At 35.2% G+C, this 25,665-nt stretch overlaps 1 protein-coding gene across 4 annotated transcripts in view; it reads right to left on the bottom strand.

The window, feature by feature from the left end:
• Positions 1-13,841: 13,841 nt before the first annotated feature.
• LOC109082557 (yippee-like 1) overlaps positions 13,842-25,665 on the bottom strand; it is a 29,905-nt gene continuing 18,081 nt past the window's right edge. For 2 of the 4 annotated variants that reach the window (XM_019097425.2, XM_019097418.2), the window contains exon 5: positions 21,366-24,638. In XM_019097425.2, coding sequence (XP_018952970.2) covers positions 24,549-24,638 — 90 coding nt within the window. In that variant the 3' untranslated portion in view covers positions 21,366-24,548. Of the gene's footprint in view, positions 14,286-15,113; positions 16,022-21,365; positions 24,639-25,665 lie in introns of those variants that run through there. The other 2 variants (XR_006154760.1, XM_042723098.1) reach the window with 2 other exon arrangements.

Raw genomic sequence — 25,665 nt, 5'->3', positions numbered from 1 at the left:
TTACTGTCACTTTTGATCAATCAACATTTCTTACTAAATATAAATAAAGGTACTAATTTCCTTTTTTTTTACCCTAAATTTGAAATAGCAGTTATGATAGTTTCATATATATATATATATATATATATACTTAAGATATATCATTCTATATTATTATATATTCTATATTATATATATATATATATATAATATATGTATATATATATATATATATATATTTATATATATTTTATATATATCTATATTAAGCGAGCAAACGTTACTAACATTGATAATAATGAGAAATGTTTTCTTAAGCAGCCTAGATCAGGATATTATATTAGAATGATTTCTGAAGGATGATGTGACACTGAACACACTGGAAGAAATGATGCCGCAAAATTCAGCTTTGTGCTAATAGCAAGTAGTCATTTTTAAAATAGTTATTTTAAATTGTAATAATATTTTCACAATTTACTGTTTTTACTGTTTGTTGGGTCTAATGAGACTTCTGTCAAAACAATTAACAAAATCATTTATTTTTTTTTGACTGCAACATATAGCACATTACAACATTTTATATTGTTTTTTGGTCATTTTGGAGTTCAGCAGCATGCACCTACCCCATTCATTTTCATTGTTTAAAGAAGAGACACGCCCAGCACCACTCGTCCTTTTTTTAAAAGACATAAGCCTGAGTAAATGATGACATAAGGCCTTTCTGCTCCATGTTCCATGTTTCAAGAGAGTGTCATCACTTCATTAGAATGAGTGGGGTCTGAAATCATTATAGCAGATGCACTCATTGGATCAATCAAAAATGATCAGATGTTATAATGTGTGTCTAAGAAAGAAGGTTGTGGTGTGTGGTTGTGGGTGTGTGTGTACTGGTATTATATGGTGTTTGTGAGGATACAAATGTGTTTTAATATTAACTGACATGGTGGTTAATACAATGGTAAACATGGTTTATAAGGACAATTCCTGTTGTTCCCCGTTTAAAAAACCAAACGATTTTTAAAACACATGCAAAACGGTGTGTTTGGGTTTATTAAATTCTTTACACAGTATTGTTATTTATTGTAGGAATTTATTACTGTTATTTATACTTTTTATTTTGTGAATGTTTTATTTCTCATTTTTGTAATTGACTTCATTTTTATAGTATAGTATTAGCCATTTAATGTATTTTGTAGTGTTTTTGTTTTGTACTTTATTTCAGAAATTTGTAATTTTTCATTTATTTATTTTGGTTGTGTTTTGTATTTTACTTTTTGTGGTTTCTGTGGTTTCATTATGTTAAATCATTATTTTATAAAGAAAAAAAAAAAAAAATAAAACACATACAGTTTTTCTTAATGAATTTGCACTAGTACTGTTATTTTATTTTATGCTGCATATTACTTATTTTTGTACTGCTTTGGCCATTACAAATGTCATGCAAGTAAAGCACACCAAATTGAAAATAAAGCTCAATTTCATAAAATCTACTGTCTTGGGCTGTCATCGACTAACCAAATGTAATATAACACACATTGAGCCACAGCTAGTGTGTCTGACCGGGTGAATATGATTCAGACGTGGGAGGGGCTGATTGTGCTCATGAACACATTATTAAATACAGAGGGGTGAGGCGAGCATCAGCTGGCAATTTTGGTGTCAGCTGTAAAAAACGCCTGAGGCACAAAATGAGTGTATATAGTGTGTATATATACCGATATAATCCTCAGTCGTTTAACAATCATAGCATCTCCAGACTAACACTGAAAATGCTGTATACAGTGGTAATACTTTAATACTTCAATTTCTATTACAGTAGCTGCTGTAAGCATTTTCTTTCAGCATAAATATCTTTCTTACTTAACAGACGTGACTCAAATAGGTGTCCTGAGAAATCACACCCATCCAGACTCTGACTGCGCTCTGCATGTGTTAGCTGATCTCAAAACCTGGAGGCTTGAGTTTTGGGTGAAACAGTCTCTCTGCTGAACAATGCTAGATAGAAGGAGTGTTTGGGGAAACTGTCAGCATTCAGTTACAAAACTGCAACTTTTAATAGCCCCTCTTGCTCAGTGCATGTTTTTCATTTTTTGAAAAAAAAAATAAATAAATAAATAAATAAAATCATAATTGGTCAAATATAGTATCCCATTTTGAGCAAAGTGGATTTCCCAAAAAAATTATCTTTAAAAATTGAGTTGCTTGATTTGTGTACATAAATCATCATTCACATTGGCAGAAATTATGTATTTAATATGTTTTATGCACACCAAAGCTGCATTTATTTGATCCAATATACAGTGAAAACAGAAATATTATGAAAAATGATTACATTTAAAATAAATTTTGTATAATATATTTTAAAATGTAATTTATTTTTGTGATTTGAAGAAAAAGATTTTCAGCAGCCAAAATTATCAACATTGAAAACATTTGTGTTGCTTTATATTTGAAACCATGATTTTATTTTCAGGGTTTTTTTGATAAATAGAAAGGTCAAAATAAAAGCATTTACTAGTTATAAAAAATCTTTTGTAACATTATTAAATTTAAATTAAATTAAATTTAAATTAAATTTAAATTAAATTTAAATTAAATTTAAATTTATGCATTTAGCAGACGCTTTTGTACAAAGCGACTTACAGTGCATTCAGGCTATCAATTTTTACCTATCATGTTTAAAAGACATTATTAATGTCGTTACTGATACTGTTTAATTAATTTAATGCATCCTTGCTGGAAAAAAAAATCGTGTTGACCCCAGACTTTTGAAAAGTAGTGTGTATAAAAATTTGCTCAGTCTAATTAAGTCATAGAATTTTCAGTTTGAGATAAATGAACTGTCATAATTCACCTATCCCTTTATATCTCTACAAACTCACAATGTTAAACCAAAGTCAAAATCTGCTCTTCTTCATACAATGGCAATGCATGATCACTTCCTGTCAAGTTCAATGCTGATTGGTTTATTAAGGATATACACTAGGTTGGATTTGAAATTTAAATCAGTAGAATTGTTTTTCTTTGCTCAACAAATCAAAATTTCTTTATCTGGCCTAGTGCACCAAATCTCATCAAATCAAGCCCCACCATGCAGTATTTCATAAGAATTTGATTTTTGAAATATATGCCGTCTCATGTTTTGAAAGTGAAAGCATTGCAAATACACATGCAATGTTGTCTCTTTAATGTCGTCTGCAACAGGATAACAGCTGTGCTCTTTTAGTGCTCTCTGTGACTCGTGGCTCACTTCTTAGACCCTTCTCATGGTCCTATCTGTTAATCCAGAGTCACCATCACCAATGTGATTAGCTCTGTCACAGGCTCATATTCACCAGCATGCATGTGTGACGTTGTAATGAGGTTAAATGAGTCGAATACAGGACTTTGTAATAATGGAAAGCCTTAGAACATCCTGTTCCAAAGAACTGAGAGTATTGGCCGCTGGTCTTGTGTCCCCTCCTTCAGCTGTTATTATCCTTCTGAAGGGATGAGTCACCCCTGGTGCTGTCACTATCTGTCTGCCTGCTTTCCTGCCCGTTTACTGTCTCTCCCTCCATATAAATCACACACAGCTTTTGCTTTGTACAGGGACCCAGGAGAGGATCTGGGGTCAGTGCATTCAATGCACTTGAGTTTTGCAAATTACCAGCAGAGGTGGGTTTGTCCTGCGTCATCGCTCTGGTTTTAGGCTTCTCAAAAAGCCTATCCAGAGATGAAAATATAGAAAAACAGAAGCAAATATGTTGCTTTGTAGCAATAAACTGGCAGCAAGAGAATTCTCATCCTTTTTATCTTTTTACCTCCAGAATTCTTTTTTAGTGACATTTTGATGTTAACATGAAATGACAGCAACATCTTAGTGGTAGTGATGTTCATAAACATCACTGAGGCAACCAGAAGTAAGAATGCCTTCTAGTGACTAATCACTACAGCAATTACTGAAGATATATACTAACTTAAAATGTATCACTTTTTTCACAAAAATATTTGGCAGAACAACTGTCCCATGAGCAGTAAATCAGCTTAATAACATTATTTAACATTATTACTGTATTAATATTTCATATGATAATATTATAGTTTTTACTGTATTTTTGATCAAATAACTGCAGCCAGAATGAATTCTGAAGTATTGTGTGACACTGAAGACTTAAAATATAGCTTGTCCGTCAAAAAATTAATTACATTTTAAAAGGTATGAAAATATAAAACAATTATTTTAACTTATAATAATATTTTTGATTAAGTAAATGCAGTCTTGGTGAACATAAAACACCTCTTTCAAAAACGTAAATAATAAATAATTAAAATAAATAAAAAATCCCAAATTTGAAAGCAGTGTATTTATATTAAATTAAAGTAAATGTGCACAAATATTGGGTAAAATATACATTTTAGTCATTAAATTAACTATTTTAGTCAAGTGTTTTTTGTTGATAGTTTCAGTTTTATTCTAAACATAAAGTTTAGGGTGAGTTAGTTTTTTTTTTAAAGAATTTCGTACTTTTAACTGTAATAAATGAAATCAAAAATGTATCAGTTTCCAAAAAATATTCGACAGTACAACTGTTTTTAACATTTATAATAATAAGAAATGTCCCTTGTGCAGCAATCATAGCATAATAATATTATTGATTACGTTGAATATTATCACTGATTACATAGTTTATGTTCTGGGAAAAGAGCGCACATGTGTCGTGACTCATGGTACTCTCCAAAATAACATTAACTCGGGGAGAAGAATTGTTGAATAAATTATGTTATTTTTTGTTTTTTTTTTTGTGAAGAAGTATTATTAGTTGTTGAGCTGATGTTGTATCATGGTGTGCTTTTTTTGTTTTGTTTTTTATGTTTTTTTTATGCATTTCAGTTATGTTGCTGTCTATTGGAGAGTCAAGGAGCTCTTGGATTTCATCAAAAATAGCTTAAATTGTGTTCTGAAGATGAACAAAGGTCTAACAGGGCTGAAACGACATGAGGGTGAGTAATTAATGACAGAATTTCCATTTTTGGGTGAACTAACCCTTTAAGATTAGTTCACGTTGACTGATGTAGCTCACAAATGAATCCTTATTATAGAGTTTTACTCTTTTATTCTTATTTTTGTTTCTTTTTTAAATATCCTCTCCAAACAAACAGTGTGGACATGATTGAGGGCCCAAAAGCCCTGCAGCTAGATTTGAGTTTTCCCCTGAGGCCCTCTGTATGACAGTATATCTACACAATCAGTGGAAGGCTCTCAGTCAGACAGCCAAACGATATGTTTTCTTTACTGCTACAGTGGAGACCAGTCTCCTGACAGTAAGACTCTTTATGTGTGCGGACCACATGCCTCTCCTGAAATAAACACACGGCTAAATTTAGCATTAGCGCTGACCCCAGAGGCAGCGACTTCTAATGGATCGCTAATAATGCAGCATTGAGACACCAGCCTGACTTCATATGATGCAGATCTGCGGAGGGAGTTGGTGTTGGTGTTTAACTACTCGTTTTTTATTCCTCCCTTTCATTTTTTCTCTCTCTCTTCCTCTTGCTCTCTCAGCTAATGCAGTGAGGGCTCAGGCAGTGTGTGTGTGTGTGTGTGTTGGACTGACGCCAGTAGCTTGGCTTGACTGGATCACGGGCCTCCGTCCTGACACTGAAGCAAACGGGGGTGGAGTGTGTGAGTGTACGAGTGTTTTCTTTCTGAATCTGAGGGGTTGATGAGAGAACATAGCTGAGGGAAAACAAGTAATGTGCTGCTACCATGGCACAGTAATGATGTCAAATGATATATATTATTAATTTGATAAACACCACCATTCCTAAATTTCGAGTTGGCAAGATTATTTTAATGTTTTTGAAAGAAGTACCACCAAGGCCACATTTATCTAATCAAAAATACATGCAATTATATTTTAAAATATAACTACAATTATTTACCATGTAGCCTACTCCAAGGTACTTCCAAAAAACTATGCTAATACAATGGAAGCAAGTCCAAAAACACATGGTAAACTGTACATTTTGGGTACCTTTTTTGTGAACAATAAAAGAGAATGACTCAGTCACGATGTTTAAAACAAGCATTAAGTTTGGACCATGACTTAGTGGTTTTGTGATTGTAGACATATTGAGTCATGGTGCTCATTTGAGGTATGCAGGTTTCAATCTCTTGTGTCCCAATTTCACTTCCCCATCATTTCCTGTTATGTCTCCAGCTTCGCTATCAATAAAATGACAAAAAGCCTTCAAACATTTTTCAAAGGCAAACAGCTTTAAATCAGAAACAGCAAAACAACAGACTGAGGGGGAGAAAAAGGGCAGATACAGAAGATTAACAAGATTCTGATGAGACCGATTAGTTCAAAACATGAAGAGTGAGAGACTGAATAAAGAAATGTAAGTAAAACTAGAATCAGTTCAACCACAAATTTTGTCATTTACTCCCACCTCATGATAATTTAAACCTGTAGAGCTTTCTTTCTTCTTTGGAACACAAAATGTACATTCTTGTGTTATTATTATTTTTTATATATATATATATATATATATATATATATATATATATTATATATATATATATATATATATATATATATATATATATATATTAATTAGCTTTAAATTTTATGGATTTTTATAGTTTTCATTTGATGATAAATGCATAAATGTAAGTTCTTTTGTTCTCTTTATTTTTTTTCTTTTTCTATTCTATTTTTTCCATTTAGCCTTAATTTATTTTTACTTCGGTTTTAGTCATTTTAGTACTTATATCAGCTTTTTTTCAAGTAACGAAAACAATTTCTATTTTTAGTTAACAAAAACAACACTGCTTTAGAGTCAAATCTTTTCAATGAATCAAATGATGCAGTTCACAAAAGTGGCCTAAATGATTGATTCATAAATCATATTGATGGACACTGACCTGGTCCTGTTGCAGTGGTTAACAGCTCACTGGATGGTATGTTTATCAGTGAATGATTACTTAAATTTAAAAAAAAAAAAAAAATCCCCCACAGAAAGCTATCATAAGCCTGCAACAGATTTGGAATATGTGTATGAGTCTCTCATGATTCTTATGTGGTTCTATTTTGGTCGTTAAGGAGCTTCCTCATTCAGTTTCATAGACAAGAGTGGCCAGGATATTCCTCAAAAATCATTTCTTTTTTGTTCCACTGAAGAAAGTCAGTCAGGTTTGGAAGAACATGAGGGTAAGTAAATAATGTTTTTTCTTGGGTAAATCCTTTAATAAAAAGACATAGTGGAAGGTTTTGTCTATGTGCTTCATATCTGTGTGTGTGTGTGTGTGTGTGTGTGTGTGTGTGTGTGTGTGTGTGTGTGTGTGTGTGTGTGTGTGTGTGTGTGTGTGTGTGTGTGTGTGTGTGTGTGTGTGTGTGTGTGTGTGTGTGTGTGTGTGTGTTTGTCTAGGTGGGTGGATGAGAGGAGAGACGCCACCAGCTGCTCTCAGAGTGAAAGAGCTCTTTACTTTCCCTGCACAGTTATAACACCCACCTTTCCTCTGTTCCCTCTCATTCAATAACCTCAAAACTACCCCACATTAAAGTTATGCAAGGTATTTCTGTCCCTCTTTTTTCACTGAGCAATAACCACAGTCCTGTGCATGAGGGCGTAAGCTCGAATCAAGTATTAAATGATACACAAAGTATCTTGCGCGAGACAGAACAAGCGCATGTGTCAGCGCTGTCACCATGGTAACAATAGATGTTGAGTGCTGGAACCACTGAAGTGCGTAGGATGCTAAAGTGTGATGACATCATAGAGGAAGACAACTTCCTGTCCAAACACAGATCAAAATCAATGACACACAGGGGTAATCACCATTATGTAGCTCTTATGGGTTATATAAAGTAAGATTCACACAGATAACATGAACATTAATGAGCTACAGTATTAAATGGTGACTGAAAATTCGTAATATTTAGGGAATGTGTGCTTTTTACTGCTTTTCTTTCTATACAAAAGGAATATTGTACTGTATATGTGTGAAGGGACATTCACAGCAATTAGGATTGATAAAGCAACCAGAAGGCACTGATTTTCAATAAACGTTAGCTATTTTTTGGCAGACTGACAATATGCAATATGCAAATGAGCAATGCAGCAACTAGCAAACACCATAATCTTGTTGATGTACAGTATAATGTGCTTCTGTCATTTATATACAAACAGAAATCTTGAAGAATGTGAAAGTGAAGTTTCAGCCTCAAAAAACATTATTTCCAGTCAATAATAGTGGCTTAATTTATTTCAGTTAGTTGCAAGGCAGTATAAACACACACACATAGATACAGAAGCTGCAGTATTCTTTTAAAGGGCACCTATTATGTCTCTTTTTACTAGATGTAATATAAGTCCAAGGTGTCCCTAGAATGTGTCTGTGAAGTTTTAGCTTAAAATCATTTATTAAATCATTTTGAAAATGCCTGTTTTGAGTGGAAGCAGAAACATACTGTTTTAGTGCATGTCTCTTTAAATGCAAATGAGCTGCTGCTCCCCGCCCCTTTTCCAGAATAGGGCTGTGCCTTTACAGCTCTTAACTGCTAAAAAAACCCATCTGTTTGGTTTTGATTATCTTGTCTATAGCGTTGAAATCGTGTTTAAAAGCCACATCATTACCGTTACACGGTGTGTGAGTACTAAACTAAGTTCTATTTCATGTCTTATTGCCCTTGAACTGTTAAATACACACAAGCTTGTTAAAAACACTCGAGTTACAAAAACACAGTCGATTATGTCTGTGAAGGCAAACAGCTGGGAAAGAAATCACATTTTTATATTAGATCGGTGTATTAAGTGACAGCAGTGTAATACATAGTACCTATTCTGCAGTCTATGCTGATAATATGACCCAAACAATAAAATAAAAACAGAAAATCACTCACTGTTCTTGAATTTCTGTAGCGCTAATAAGACATTTTTCATTTGAATGTGGCTTTTAAATGCTCTAGTGTAAAGATAAACATGTTGGATTGTGTACGGCTCAATCAGGGCGGGGTCTCTGCTAATACGGTGGTGTCAGTCAACAGCCATGGGCGGGGCTTGTAAAATGTGACATCACATTTTATGGATTCTGTGAACGGCTTGTTCTGAGACACTGCTTATGATATATGGGGATAAAAAAAGAGCGGGTGGTTTTTTATCATTATAGGGTGGTTATGTACACACACACATATTTATGTTGAAACAACATGTAAAAGTGAATATTGCATAATAGGTGCTCATTAAAGAATCATTTTTGTCTGTATTTCATTGAGTTGCCAGGGCAGTGGTTCGGGCAATGAAGTCATGTTAATTGTTTTAAAGTGTGAGTGTATCTGTGTGTCAGGTTATGAGTCATGGCATCATGAAGCTTGTTGCCGGGGCCTCCCTATGATGTCATCAACAGCCCAGAATAGCCGTGGTACTAAAAGCTAGTGGGATCCAAGTACTCTGGACACTTCATCTGTTCAATCACTCCAGAGAGGAAGAGTGAGAATGAAATCATAGAAAGAGTGAGAGAGCAGGGTAGGGCAATATACAGTTAAAGAGTAGAACAACATCCCATGAACACTCAAGAGAGTTAGAGAAAACAGAAACAGCACTTGGAAAATCCCTCTTATTGGAAGAAATGGATTAGATTTGATGAACTAGACTTCCGTCATAAAATCTGCTCAAGATACAGCTCACTCTGGCCAAAATCTGCACATTTAGATTGTTTGATCGCATTTTTATGTGAGGTTTAGGTGTATAATGCCATTCAAAAGTTTGAGATCAGTACTTTTTTTGACCGAAATTAATACTTTTATTCAGCAAGGATGCATTAAGTTGATCAAAGGTCACATGGAATTTCAATTTCAAATGAATGCTGTTCTTTTGAACTTTATATTTATCAAAGAATCCAGCTATTAAAGGGGTCATATGATGATACTAAAAAGAACATTATTTTGTGTATTTGGTGTAATAAAATGTGTTTTAAGGTTAAAAAAACACATAATTTCCCACATACTGTACATTATTGTTTCTCCTCAATGACCTGCCTTCTAAACCACGTCGATTTTCACAAGGCTTATCTCTCTGAAAAGCGAGGTGTGCTGTGATTGGCCAGCTAGGATTCGGATTCTACGAAGGAGCGTACCTTGGGCTTGCAGCAGCCACATGTGACGACCCTGGGTTAGACGTCGCTTCATCCACGACGAAAGCCCATTCTGCAATCCACAGTGCAAAGTTGATGTATTTCCTCAGCGACCAGCACAGATCAGCTCTAGGCATGATGAAGCGTATATCGTCCTCTTTTGGAAGGCCAAACAAAGTAGTTTCACTTTTACAGTGAAACACACAGCGTCTATATGATATGGCAGTGGCAGCAACAACAATACTACAACGAGAATAAAAGGTACGCCTTCTTTCTTTGCGTGAACATCTGGGTGGCATTATGCAAATCTTCCCACATACTGATGTAGATATGTGGGGGCGTGTTAGAACAAGCCGTTTCAGGGGGGCGTGGACGAGTCTCAACTTTTATAAAGAATATCTCTTTGGATTTGAGACTTTAGTCTTTGCAAATTTACAGATCTTCTTTATTCACCAAGAGCTTGTAACACTCCAAAGAGAAAGGAAAATTTGAAATCGCATCATATGACCCCTTTAAATAATATTGTTGTGTAATAATATTTCATAATATTACTATTTTATGATTAAGTAAATGCAGCCTTGGTGAGAACAAGAGATTTTTATGTTTGGTAAATAACTGTTTAATAATAACATTAATATATATATATATATATATAATAAATTTGATATAGTTCTTTTGTTTCGTTTTTTACTTTAAAGAAGCCAGCTATATAAAGTTGCTGCTGAATGATTTTCCAACATTCAGCCAAAAAGGTAGGACATAACATCACATGATTAAAATTCAGAAGCTATTTAGTTTTATAATGTCACACTTTTTTTCCTAAACCCGTGCTTGCTTGTATGGAAGTGGGGTTCAAAACAAAAAAAGCTAATAGTTCGTTTATACGATATATACGCTAATATATTGTGACATAAATTCACTTTGAGGTATGAAGTCACAATGAGGAGATATATAGTTGAAATTGTAAAATGTAAAGTCAAATTGTGAGATATAAAGTCATAATTATTCACTTTTACATTTTTTCTACTTTAAAGCAAAAACACACTTCCATACTATTGAGTGCCTGAAACAGACTTATAGTGAAACTTTACATCCAAATCCATCAACTAGGTCTTTTTGGAAACTGCACAGCAGACTGGGAGCTTGTAAACACAAATTTGTTTCCCAGAAGATAAAAACCTGCACTCACTGACTCCAGGAAACTGCGTAATGCTAGCTAATCAGATTAGAGCTTGTAATTTTGTCATTTTTTGTTCAATAATGTATGCGTCAGTCAGTCCACGTGTGTGCATTGTAAGAATAAGACTAGTTGAATGGCAAACATTTTGTTTTGTCTTTCTATTAATCAACAAATTCCAATAAAACAAAAGATTGTTCTCAATACTGTATTGCAATTCTTGTTTTTTGTTATAGTAAACTAACAGCCCTCTGTTTAGCATAATTGGTTTCCTGATGCTCTGGCACAGTTGTTCTGCAGGGACAGAACATCCAGACTGCTGCTATGGTGGAGGAAGTCATTATGTCATCAGGACCCATCAAATCTAGGTGAGGGCATCATCTCCTGTGCTCAGTATGTACTAGTCTGTCTGACCTCGTTCACACTAACAGAGAGGTTGCTGTACTGAAACTACTCAGGATACACTAATGTGATAGAACTGGCATTAACTTTTGAAAATCTCATAAAAATGTCATTTTGGGGTGGGGGGGGGCAAAATAAAAAATAAATACAATTATTGTGTTTGGACAACTACAAATGACTGTCCTGGAGGGGAAGGTGTTTGGATATAAACAACAGTGGTGCATTATGCATCAAACTTCTCTTTTTCTACACATTACTTTTTCTTTTCTTCTTTTTTTTTATCACTGTATGCAGGCAGAGATTTTGTAATGCTCACCAGGGCTGAATTTATTTAATCAAAAATACAGTGAAAACAGTAATATTGTCAAACTGTTTTCCATTATAATATATTTTAAAATGTAATTTTTTTTGTGATGCAAAGCTAAACTTTCAGCATTATTACTTCACTCTTCAGTGTCACATGATACTTTTGAAATCATTCTAATACGCTGGTTTGACTTCAAGATACATTTATTATTATTAATGCTGAAAACCGTTTTGGTGTTTAATTTTTTTGTGGAACATGTCATAAATTTTTTTTGAATTCTTTGATGAATTAAAAGTTCAAATGAACCGTTTTTTATTAGAAATCTTTTGTAACATTATAAATGTGTTTACTGTCACTTTTGATCCATCCTTGTGCAATAAAAATATTTTCTTGAAAAAAAAATCTTAATGACCCCAAAAAAATTTATGAAAAGTGTTATAAATCACAAAAAAGAAAAGAAAAATGCTCACAATAACATAAAGTTGTCACATATCATTTGCATAAACTTTCCTAATCTTTTTCAAATTGCAGGAAAGGCCCATACTGTGTCACACAATGAAAATTATATCACTGTAAATCAACTCTCATTGAAAATAAATTAAATTCTGATGCTTTGTCTCTGCAAACATCTGTCAATATGAATGCACCTTTAGGATGCAGGTAACAGATCAGAGATTTTCACTTATATAGGAGAGAAGAAAAAATAGTTTTGTATTAAATGTGTCACAAAGATTCTCTTTTTTCCATTCAACATGCCACTATTGTTTATTCCTGTCAAGATGCACTGCTGCTGTTGCAGCACCAAGAAGTGGGTCAGAGTGGCACGGTTGACTGGATCTGTGAATGAAGAACCTTCTAATGTTAATCTCTGTGCTTTCTTGTCACTCTCTGAACTTATCTCTGTCTCTAATGCTCATGCACATCCTTAATCTACAGCTTTAACTCTGCTGTTTTAAGTGGCTTGCATCGCTGTTATTATGGACCTTAGTCAGGGTAGATGAGTTCAAATACTTTCTCCTACTTCAGCTTAATATAACAAGATAAATGCAAGTAAGCAATTTTTAAGATGATTTCTTACACTGTAGCTCATACTCAGGGTTAGGGGTTTGTTTTAAGTTTTAAGCAATACTGTTGCATTACCGGAGTGAGTTATTCATTGGAAAGCACAACTCACAGTTTCTTCAGATAATGTAAAAATCTAGCTTTTAATATCTTTATATTAAGCAATTCATCTTTTTTGACCTTCATACACATTTGGAACAACTGTGTGCATTAACATCTATCGAAACCATTGCACACACACAAGCTCTCAGTACATGTCCTCAAGGACAGTGCCTTCCATAGAGGCACACGCTCAGATTTAGGCATACATGCCACTAATTAAGATCTTAATCTAAGAGGATGTGGAGGGCAAGTTTCATGAGGACAACACACATACACAAAGCATTTGAGAAAGTGCGCAAAGCTACTGCAAGGAAAAATGTTCAAAATGGAGAAAAGCAAATATGCAAGCATGTCATTATGGATCCCCTGGGTCTAGAAGGAACCATTTTCTTTTACATTAATGGAAGGTGACATTTAATGATTTACAAGAAAAGTGTTTTAGTACCAGTGACTCTGGAGTGGGCGTATATGCCGTTTTCGTCATTCATAATGTCTTCGGGTGAGAAAATGGTCTTCATGTCATTTTCTGGGATTCTGGGTAAATTATCATTTATCAATGGATGTCAAAAATGACTTCCATCCACTTTTATAAAAAGGATGATCATGGCTTTGGTAAATGATTTAGGGCTTGTGTGACGCAGGTACTCTAGTTGAGCAGTTAACCCTCTATGGTACGCATTGGTCTAACAATGGAATATTTTAAACAAATGGCATTTTTTTATTTTTTGGTTGGACTTCAATAACAAAAGCAAAAAAAAAGTTTTGGAAAAACAGTGGAGGAATGTTTTTCCAACAATTCAAATGGAGTGGAGTAAAGCACAACACCACTGGACACTTCCAGTGAAGTGAAATCTTAACCCTTCAGCATACCAAGACATTTTGGACAATGCTTTGCTTGTAACTTTTTGGAAAGTTTGGGGAAGGCCCATGGTTGGTTGAGTTTGGTGTGGAAGAACCTGTCAGAGCCCTCACCTCAACCCCACTGAACCCCTTTGAGATGAACTGGAACGGAGATTGCAAGCAAGCATCAGTGCCTGATGACCTCACAAATGCTCTACTGATGAATGGAAAAAAATTTCTTAGAAACACTCCGAAACCAACTCCATATTAATGACAGTGTATTTACATAGTTACTGTACCTGTTGGAACAAAACAAAAACAGAATTGTACAGTATTATATAATACCTTTTAACACTCAAAACAAAAATTATGATTAATGCATAAACACAATTATATTACTATAAACATTTTCAAATAAATAACTTCATAAATATAATTGATGCCCCAGTCTGGAAAAAGGTACAGAATTGCTTAAAGGTAGCATTCATATTTTTTCTTAAGCATTTATGTGAACAAAAACATCTATTTAACTTATAAACGATGCCACAAAAATCCAGATGTAGGTGGAAAAATTTATTTAAAATGTTTAAGATCACAACTGAGGAGCATGAAAATGTGTCTTAAAGGGATACTCCACCTCAAAATTAAAATGTTGTCATTAATCACTTACCCCCATGTCGTTCCAAACCCGTAAAAGATTTGTTCGTCTTCGGAACACAATTTAAGATATTTTGGATAAAAACCGGGAGGCTTGTGACTGTCCCATAGACTGTCAAGGTTCAGGAAAGTATGAAAGACATCATCAGAATACTCCATCTGCCATCAGTGATTCAACCATAACGTTAGGAAGCGACGAGAATATTTTTTTATAAAGAAAACAAAAATAACAATTTTATTCAACAATTCCTTTGTCAACAGTCCCCTCTGTGTCTCTCCATATCACCGTATGCTGTGTACGCTCTTCTGTATCATCCACACCACAAGGATGCGCTGTTTTCTTTCAAATCAAAGCTAAATACACGTAGAAACAGCGCATCCTTGTGGCGCGGCTGATACAGAAGAGCATACACAGCATATGGTGATATGGATATTGTTGAATAAAGTCATTATTTTTGTTTTCTTCGCTTACAAAAAGTATTCTCTTCGCTTCATAACGTTACAGGTAAGTGATTAATGACAAAATTTCATTTTGGAGTGGAGTATCCCTTTAAGAATGACCCCAGGAAAAAAGTAATGGAGAGAAAATCAAATGTCATGTGACTTAAAAAAAAACATATTATTGGTTGTTTTAAAGGTTGCTCTTATAATTTTAACAGTGCAATTTGTTATTGTTTTTTCTTAATAGAAATGCTCATGTTTCAGCAGCACCTACAATCTATAGGTTTTCAGGAAGCAGCTCTATTGTTTACAGTAACGTGACATTTGACACAATGCTGTGGTGTTCATGTGACGTTGTGTGGAATTAGTGTATAGACTATGTACAATGTTAATGCTGTATTGATGAGCGAACAATGTTTCATTGATTGTTTTTGTGGTGACCTTTAGCTCTGTCTGCTGACAATGTTAGTTGTGGGCCACACACACACACACACACACACACGCACATACACTTGTGTACACAAACCCACAGGAAACTCTATCAAGACTTAATGGTACCGATAATTCTCAGTTGTTTCTTTAAAAGTGTTAAAAGTACAGGACTTAAATAGAAGTATAAGTCATGTAACTGGCATTTTACAGATAAATTGTTCTTAGAAGAATTTGTTGATAAATATTTGAGCTCATATTTACTTTTGCCTGCAGATTTTGGTATCTTGGTAAATCTGAGCACAGTCTGAGATTTTGGCTTATTTATTGTAGAACAAAGCCAACATACATGGCATACAATAACTATATACAAACCATTCTGTCATTATTTACTCACCCTCGTGTTGTTCAAAACCTGAATGACTTGCTTCCTTTGGTTTGTTTGTCACAGAACACAATCAGATCACTTCAGAAGATGTGGGAAAATTCATCTCCATGTAACTTTTTCCTATGGAAATGCAAACAACAAGGAACTAGTCATGTTTCTTCTTGTTATGTAACACACTACCAGAAGATCACAATCATAATCACAATGGGTTGAGCTTGTGCCAGAAAAAAATCAATTTCCTCTCCAGTTTAGCGACACTAGAACAAAGTGGGAAAAACGGGAAGAATAGAGCATGTGATAACATTTTTATCTTCTGTCTCCTAAAAACATTACCACACAAACCAGGCAGTGTTATAAAAGCAAAACTAAAAGCAAAACTCTCTTTGTTCTTATTGAGCCTGCTTTAAAATGATATGTTCTCTGTGAGAAAGGGAAGCGAGAGAAAAGCAGAAAAACAGTTGTGACGTCAGAGCAACAAATAATGTGACACTGGTGTCTAATCACAGGACGTCCAACAGGATATTTTAATGCAAGTGTGTCATCAAAATACGCACGAGTGCTGTTTAGAAACAACTGTCAAAACCACTTGTAGACTTCTGGTGCTGTTATTATTTTCTAGGTTTAACATCACCCTTACCAAAAAGTAGTATACTTCAAGTTTATTTTATTAAGTATACTTAAGTAAAGTTCAAGTATATTTTGAGTTTTTGTAAGTATAAGTCAAGTATACTTAATTGTCATTATAAGTATATATCTTAGAAGTAGATAAAGCCCATTTCTGAGAAGTACATAAAAAGTAAACTAAAAGTATACTTTCCTATTTTTAGTTTAAAATAAGTATAGTAATAGCACACTTGAATAAACTTCTTTTTCGTAAGGGCACTGAAGCTACAGGTTTTGAGACATTGTGTCAGTTATCCGGGAAAGTCATTTCAACTTGTCCCTCAGTTTGAAAAAAAAGTGAAGATTGCATTTTATTCAAGCATTCACATTTTTAATTTTTTTAGTAGAAATGTTTTATATTTGAGCCTGCAAAGTAGTCTAAATTGTCCTTTTGAAATTAAAGTGTGAACTTCTGGTGAGCACTAATGGGTTCTGCTGATAAAATAGTTTGTGAACCCCTTGGGTAAGGCACTGCGCTGAAATAAATGTTAACACTAAACAATTATAGTAGTGTCTCAAAATTACAGTCAACACATTATGAGTGTTCAGAGGTGTGTGGTAGAATTTCTTTAATTCAGTATCTTGTCTTTCGAGACATTTTTCTGATTTTTGTCCTTAAGACTGTATTTTGTTTAGGACTAATTTCCTACACACTTCAATCTCAAGCCTCCGTTGCAAACTCCACAAGGTCATTTTGGAACTAGTAAGGGAAGCTTGGTACAGAGAGAGAGAGAGAGAGAGAGAGAGAGAGAGAGAGAGAGAGAGATTAAGCATGTGTGAATTACCTGAGTCTGTGCGTATCTCAAGAGTGTGCGGCAGCAGTGTCTTCTTCACTTAAACTGTAAGTTTAACTGCTTTAAGAACAGCAATATTACCACTTCGCTGCAAAGAAATGTCATGAAGCTTTTCAGCAGTGAAACTATTTTGATATAGCCGTGGGGCAGCACTGATAAAAAAGTTTCTGTGTGAGTGTACGGTGTCCGTTTGTACTGTGTGTTTTTGTTAGCGCATCTTTGTATAGGAGAGAGAGTGGGAAAAATAAAGCTTGTTTTCCATCAATCATAGAATATAATTTCCTGGGGAAAATGTGGAAATAGTTTGTCATTTCTATCCTATCAATTGTTATATTTATTATGATCTGTGTATTTATTTTGGTTCTTTTGGTGTTGTAGGCTGCAATGTACGGTGACCCAGTAGTGCACAACACAATGAAATCTCCACAACACAATGGAAACAAGCTGCAACACAACAGAAAAAAACAACACAGCACAACGAAAATAAGCCGCAATGCAATGGAAACAAATTGCAACACAACGAGATTAGCACGACATGACAGAAACAAGCCGAAACACAATGTAAACAAGTCACAACACAACAAGATTAGCAAAACACAATGGAAATAAGATGAAACACAACCAAATTACCACAAAAAATAAACAAGACGCAATACAACAAAATTAGCACAACAAAACAGAAACGAGCTACAACACCATGAAAATTTGTGCAACATAATGAAATTAGTCGTATGCATTGTGTTGTGGTGATTTTGTTGTGTTGTGCTCTACTTGGCCACCATAGGTAAATACCATTGAAATAACTTTAATCATTTGGTTAAGTGATATGGAACTTTAATGTGGTCAAGACCTGCCTGGAATTATTTTAGCCCTTCCTTTCCTGAAAAAAAAATTGCACACCTTAGAAGTAGTCATATTTCAAAATGCCGAATTATTCTCTTTAGATAACTTTGCAGTCAAATAATAATAATTTTTCAAGTGCCATTACAAAATATAAGCTCCACATATTTAATTTAAAACATCTAAATGTTTTAGGATGTGCATTATGATAGACAACATTTCTGAGACTCAATTTCTATGGTAATTGATGCAGTAGGGTGCTGTAACTCACAATATCTGTTCTCAAACAAGTGAAGGAGACAGCCAAGTTCCTCACATTTATGAACTTACTTGAATGTTGTTTTCCCCCGAAGCTCTAAAATTGCAGTCCCTACTGGATTACCTAAAATTTTTGGGGCATTGTTTTGGTTTTGGAAGGTTACCATGGAAACAGCACACTGTGTAGCAAGGAAACACAACCTAATGGTTGCTTTTTCATGATGATAAGCCAGTGTAGCTAATGCAGCCGGTAGACTAGAACTAATCAAATCATGATCTCTGACGATGTTATATAGAGCTGCTATATTCATATTTTGTTTTTTGTTTTTTAAATCCACCTTCTCACCCTCACTGCACTAAGCTCTGTTTACTCTGTTTGTTGGTGCCAGGAAAAGCATCTTTTTTTAGCCACGTAATAATTATGCATCAGAATGCATGTTAATGCGTGCGTGTGTTCGCACAAGGTCCTTACAATAAATCATTCAACGCTGAAATTGGAAACAGGGAGATCACGTCACACCTGGTACACAGATACACAAAAGTCTCTCACACCTACAAAAAACAGGGCCTAATTTCATTTCAATGTGAACATGCAGCACACCCATGTATTAAGACAATGAAAACAGGCCTAGAATAAATACGAATACTTACCGTTTACTCACAAAACAGGTGCACAAACTACATTAAGCCATTGTTTTGATCAAGTTAACCATGCATCTCTTCACCTGTCATTATTTAAAGACTGGCAAGTTGGTTAGTCAGTAACTAAAAACACTTAAACGGCCACTAAGCCACATGGCAATGAAGCGCCAGTTGCTAGGAAACCACAGAATATTCTTAGCACAAAAAAGGGAGTGAGAGGTTGAATGTCCTCAGCGGTGAGAGAGAGAGAAAATCACATCTTATCTGGTTTAACCAGACACCTTATCCAACGGCCATCGCTGTTCTTTGTGCCCCAATCTGGAGTCAAGTCAACCGTTGATAAGACAAAGGCAACCTCCAGACCTCTTATGCCTGTGTTGTTCATTAGTGTGTCATTTGGCAATATTTACGCACTTTATAGACACCGTGTTCAGCTGTTAACTGAATATGTCAGACTGGGCCAAATTTTTGCACTATTAACATGGCCTAAGTGAATAAAATCGGTTATATGATGACATAACAGATCCATTGTCAAATGACTGGACTCCTGCTATGTTTTGTCTTGACATACAAGTTAGCAGACATTGTGTTGAACATTAAAATTTGATGTTTAGTCAACCTTGAACTTTAGATAACTGAGGATAAAAGGTTAAAAAACATGCATATAGTAAGAGAGAAGTTCTGTTCTCATATGATAAGAGATATGTTGATATTAACCATGCTTCAAAACACATTGACTTTGAAATGTTAAGTGCATGTTTTATACTGATACTGGGCCAAAACATACCTGGGTGGTTTTGCATGATTTGCTTTTGCCACAGGTCTGAATCTGTTTAAATTCTCCATTGTGAATGCACTTGCTTAGGAGGTGATCTGTTGATGTTTTTCTGTTGCAAAATAACAAAAATGACTTAAGCAAGTATATGCAAAGATATGGTGACTCGAGGAACTCAAGTTTGCATATACAGTAGGATAAAATGTCACTTAAGTGAATGTACATTTCAAACTTAATCACTCACAATCATTGCACATACTTATTATATTGGCCAGCAGCATGATGAATACAGACTGTATAGTCTACACTGACTGACTGCTGTTTCAGGTCATTGAATCTGGACTTTCCTGAAGATGAGTAATAAAACTCTACTTTACTTGTCTGACTAAAATTCAAATACTTTATTCTCCTTCTTTTACCTTTCAACTTTTAGAACATATTCAATATCTGATAGATGCCTTGAGTTGAAAGGAATATTGAAGGGGTTCAGCGTAACCATCTCTATCAACATCAAAGGCATGTTTTTGTTTACTACAGAAAATATTTGGTGCGTACATTTATTAAAGCAGAAAATATTTAAACATTGATCATAATGTTTAAAATATGAAACACTCACACTGTACAACCATAGCACTAGAACATTACATTTGTTAGTATGATATAATGTGATAGAATCCAGTTTCAAAAAAAAAAAAAACTGTAATCATGGCAACTTTCATATCAAATGTGAAAGTATTCCAGTAAGTAACATTACTATAATAGCCCCACTGTACACAGTTAACTAAAACCAAGACCATAAAATCCAGTCAATTGAAATATATTTTAACTGAAATATATTAGTGTAAAAAAGTTTTATTATATTTCAGCTAGTTGCCAGGGTAGTTCTTATTTTCATTTAGTTTGTTGATGTACTCAGATAACGAAAACAGGAGTAATTACATAGACATATTAAAACAAACTTATAAAAATGACAAATACACACAACAAATTGTTATTAAAAATAAATAAATAAACAAATAAATAAACACTATAATAATGTCTAATTTATCCTAAAATAATCCTGGCTTACAGCACTAATTTATTTCAAACTTTTAAAGCTTAAATTAAGAAAACAAAATCCACTAGGCTACAATTTATAAATTTAATTTGTAGCCTGCAAGACATATAAATCTATTAACCTTTGTGGTATTAGATATTACAGCTACTATGTCAGCAATGCTCCAGAGCCAACTGGCAATGAGATTCAGAAGTGCTAACAACATTTACTAACGTTTCTGACAACACATGGCTATAATGCCACGACTTTTGAGTTTTAAGCCAGTGCGCACAGCGGGCGAGTGTCATAAGACCAAAAACAGTCCTGTAAAGATATTTGATCAACAGGAGAATAAAGTTTTTTCTTCTCAGAAATGGATACAGTTTTATGAAGGACAGCTAAAGAATAGGAGTGCTTCTTGATATTTTTTGAAAGAAATATCCAACAAAACTGCAATACCATTTAAGCTTTATTGTGATATCTGAATAGTTTACAATACAGTGAAAACAGACAAATGAGACTTTTCTTTACTAGGACAGAATGCAAAGCAATGTAATCAAGTAAAAAGAAGAAAAAAGCTTTTTTGCATTGAATAAAAAAAAAGAAAGAAAGAAAACCAGGCACGACTTAATATAGCCATTTTAAATACAACATGCTTTAGACCTTATATTTTAACAGTCCTAAGAAAATAACTCAGCAAACTTATACAATCGTTTCCTTTGCATACCACTGTTGCCTTAAATTAGATGTCGTTTGAATGACAAATCTCAGATTAACAGCTCCTGAAAGGTTTGAAACCAGTGTCACTAAAAGAAACAGCAGTAAACAATCTTTTCTACTGCCAATATCAGAAACACCTTTTATAGTTCGCTGTAAAAGTCAAATCACAATCCAAAAAAAGCTAACAAAGTAATTTCCCACTTGGTATTCAGAGAGGCCACAAACTCGATTTTTGGTTTGACCAAGTGGTTCTCAGTTAAAAGGTTCTGGTTGAGCGATTACATTTTTTGTGTGCACACTGATAGTGACACTGGCCTGGATCTAGTTCTGTTTCTGAAAATCTTAGGGAAAGCTGTTTTTTTGTAAAACGGTCTGGGTCGGTGTTTCTATTGTGGACTTTCGGCAGGTGAATCCAGCTCACCGCTGACCATGATGCTAAAACACGACCAGCAGACATTCTGCTATTAGGCTCTCGACAGGAAACTATCGAAAAAACAACTTTAATATTAAAGAAAACAACAAAAAAATACAATGCTCATTATCATCAAGCTAAGAGAGCACACATCAAAACACGCTGTGAGACAGCAAAAGAAGTGTCATAAAGGAAACAGCACTGAGGAACTAGTGAACAACAGCAAAAACGGCTACAAATAAAGTGAGGGAAGTAAGGGAACACGCATACATGCATCCAAACACACTCTCTCTCATCATTCACACACACATGTATAAAGCCAGAGGTACAGTGAACAAAAGTGCTTCAAGTCGGGGAAGTAGAGAAACTAACCCAGTAGAAATATGTATAAAACCTTAAATATGTTACTTTATGTACAAAACTGTGTGAGAGGGACAATGTATTGTCTGTAACTCTGTATCATCTTTCAAGTAAGATATTTCTACAACTATTTTGTTTGCATTGTCTTTGACTGATTCGAAGGTCACGTGACCGGACTGACCTTATCGGCGGCGAACGGCAACCGAGGGTTTGCCACTCATTCTACTATTAACCGCCATCCCACCCACCCTTAAGCATGACGAAACCTCGATATTCATCTGTACGAGTCGATATATATTTAATTCTATTCTATAAAAATCTACATTAAATGCCCCTCTTTACCTCTACAGGAAGCAAGCTCCGCCCCCTCCCATTCTAACAGCCCCGCCCCCTTTTATATACTTTTCAGAATACAACCACTGTTTCATAACATCTCTAGCTTTGACATAGAACTATGAAAAAATACTGGATTATATTCAACTTTCAAGTTGATAGAGGTTCTGTTAGGATTTGTTTCCAAGTTCGCGTCGTTTTCGAGTTCGATACGAAGCTCCAGCAGAGCTTCTAATAAATGTGCTGGGTTCTCGGAGTCATGCGCCGCACAACACAGGAGAGGGAGATTTCTTTTCTTTTCTTTTTTATCTTTTGAAGAGGCACAAGATTCATGCTGCTTAGAGGCAAAGATGTGGAGAAAAGCTACAAAAGGAACACATCCGCTCGCATGCTCTCAGACAGTCCGGGTAAAGTGCAGAAGGTTTAAAGTGAAAGCTCCGGATTGCATTTATCTCTATTAGCAGCAAAAGAATCACGTAACGCCACACTGAATGGTGTCCGATTGTAAAATTCAAGACCTGCTTTTGATGCGCGAATCCGATTGGACGAATAACGAGCGTAGCGAACAGGTCTGCCAGCCTGCGGAAGAAAGCGAAAGCAGTGTGTTTGAAAGTAGAGGGAGATGATCAAGCCAGCAACCACCCAACCCTGAAAATCATTCAAAGCATCTAATACAATCATTCCATTATTTACCATGAAAAAAAGGCCATAAAATGGACAGACTTTTGCCTCTAAACCCATGAACAAGGCCTCTGCAAAGTGCAAACAAAGTAACTGCATTCAAGTATGCCATAAACATAATGCGTAAAACACACTGAGCTAACATGCGTGTGCATGTCCAAACATGTGGTTTAACACATAAATTACACATAGCAATGAACATACACATGATTGTAATATCAACAACAATAGTTTTGTAAAATCTTGTCATCTTTTGGCGTGAAGGGGGATGAAAACGTAACGCAAACAATGTTCCGAGGACACTAGTTTCAGTTTTCCCCAATGTCCAGTGCATCCAAACGGCTGTTGCTTGTCTTGTTTCGTTTTGTTTTTTTCTCTCGCCTATAGTACGGTTGCAAAAATGGAACCTGCCACGAATGCCAACTCAAAGACGCGTGTTTGTGTAATCTCACCAAAAGCACCAGAGACAACTAAAGCTCCTGTAGGGGTCAGACGCTACTGCTGTACCAGAGTGTCCCACAATTGCACAGTGAAGTCATCAGATTTGGAAATAAAACGGGTAAAACGCAGGGGACATGCCATGCCACTGCAATGCTGAACGCCCACCCCCATCTGAAATATACTGCTACATAGCCTAACCCTGAAACCAACCCCAACTCTTATAACGTATGTCAAGTGTCACTACCCCAGAGTGAAAGGAAAGACAATCAGAACGGGCTTGACGCAGAGAAGGAGAAAAATGCTAACCAGTAACATCAGTCCACCAGGAAGGACTCGAGATTCCTGTCCAAAAAGAACGCACACTAAGACACCGAAACAATTTAACAGGGCAGTCAAACAGGAAGGGAGAAGGTTCGGATCCCAAAGTGTTGACATGTACATCTCGGAAAAAGGTCCTAGAGAGTCTTTCAGTGACCGTAGACCGTCTTCGATTCGCTTTCCATCACTCTGCCTTTGAGTTTTGTGATGACCCAGTAGAGATGTCGGGATGTGTTATGGTCGACGGTGGCGTGTGTGCGAACGCGTGTCTGTGCGTTTTTTGTTTGTGTACGTGTGCGTGTGGTGGTGTCACTCGGCAAAGTCCACGGCAGAGCAGCCCAAAGGTCACTGAGCAGAGAGGAAGTAGGTGAAGGTCAATCCCAGCCATTATCTTTGATCATGTGAGCCAGCTCGATGATGAACTTGCCTTCTTTGTATTTCTGACTGCTCTCAAACGCATGCTCCTGTAACAGAGACAAAAACCGACGAAACGTCAGGACTGAGAAACGTGCAGTTTTGACTACTGAAATAAATCAAACAATATTTCTGCCTACTTGAAGGGATTGTTCACCCAGAAATTAAAATCCTGTCATCATTTACTCACCCAAACCTATAATACTTTGGTATTATAATAATCTTCAAAACACAGATTACCATTTTTAATGAAAGCGGAGAGGTTTCTACGCCTCCACTGAAAGTTCAGGTAACAAAAACTCAAAAGATCAGAAGATCCAAAATTGCCATAAAAGCCTTTAAAAGAGTGGTTTAATCCAAAACTTGGGTTTTTAAATCTGTTCTAGCACTTGACACATGAAACACACACAATCTTCTGTGTTTGCCATAAGCAATGCACTATATGTATGCATTTGTCGATCATTGTTTAGATGCACATAAAAGCATAAATTGAATCTGTTGATTATATAAGGTGATTGAATCCCTTCACAAGATTTGGATTAAAACACTCAATTCATATGGATTTGTTTAGCCTTTATGACCTTTTAGGATCTGTTTTTGGAAAGTTTGGTTTCATGGACTTTCAATGCAGTGAGAAAAACCTCTAAGGTTTCATTAAGAAGTATCTTAATTTGTGTTTCAAAGCTTAACCAAAGTTTTATGGGCTTGGAAAAACATGAAGGTGAGTAAATGATGACTAAATTTTCATTTTGTTTGGGTGAACAGTCCCTTTAACAATAATGAAAAACAGGTTTTGCCTTTCTCTTAAAAGATTATGATATTGTTATGCTTCCTCACCAGTGCACCCAGACCATGTATTGAAGCTAAACTACAAAAATAGAAACTGCAATGTTTATATCACAGCTGATACATATACTATCATATGACATATGCCACATTTACATATGTCTTTTGCCATCATCTTTTTCTAGTATGGCTGCAAAATTTTGGGGTGGGGGGAAATAGAATAGCAATTTTTCTGAACGGATGACTACGAAATGTGACTATAAAATAATAAATAATGATTATTATTATTTA

The sequence above is a fragment of the Cyprinus carpio genome, chromosome B5 (assembly GCF_018340385.1).
Source record: "Cyprinus carpio isolate SPL01 chromosome B5, ASM1834038v1, whole genome shotgun sequence".
In the NCBI taxonomy this organism is placed as follows: domain Eukaryota; kingdom Metazoa; phylum Chordata; class Actinopteri; order Cypriniformes; family Cyprinidae; genus Cyprinus; species Cyprinus carpio.
The sequence above is the reverse complement of the archived record's forward strand: the minus strand, read 5'-3'. Positions and strand labels throughout refer to the sequence as shown.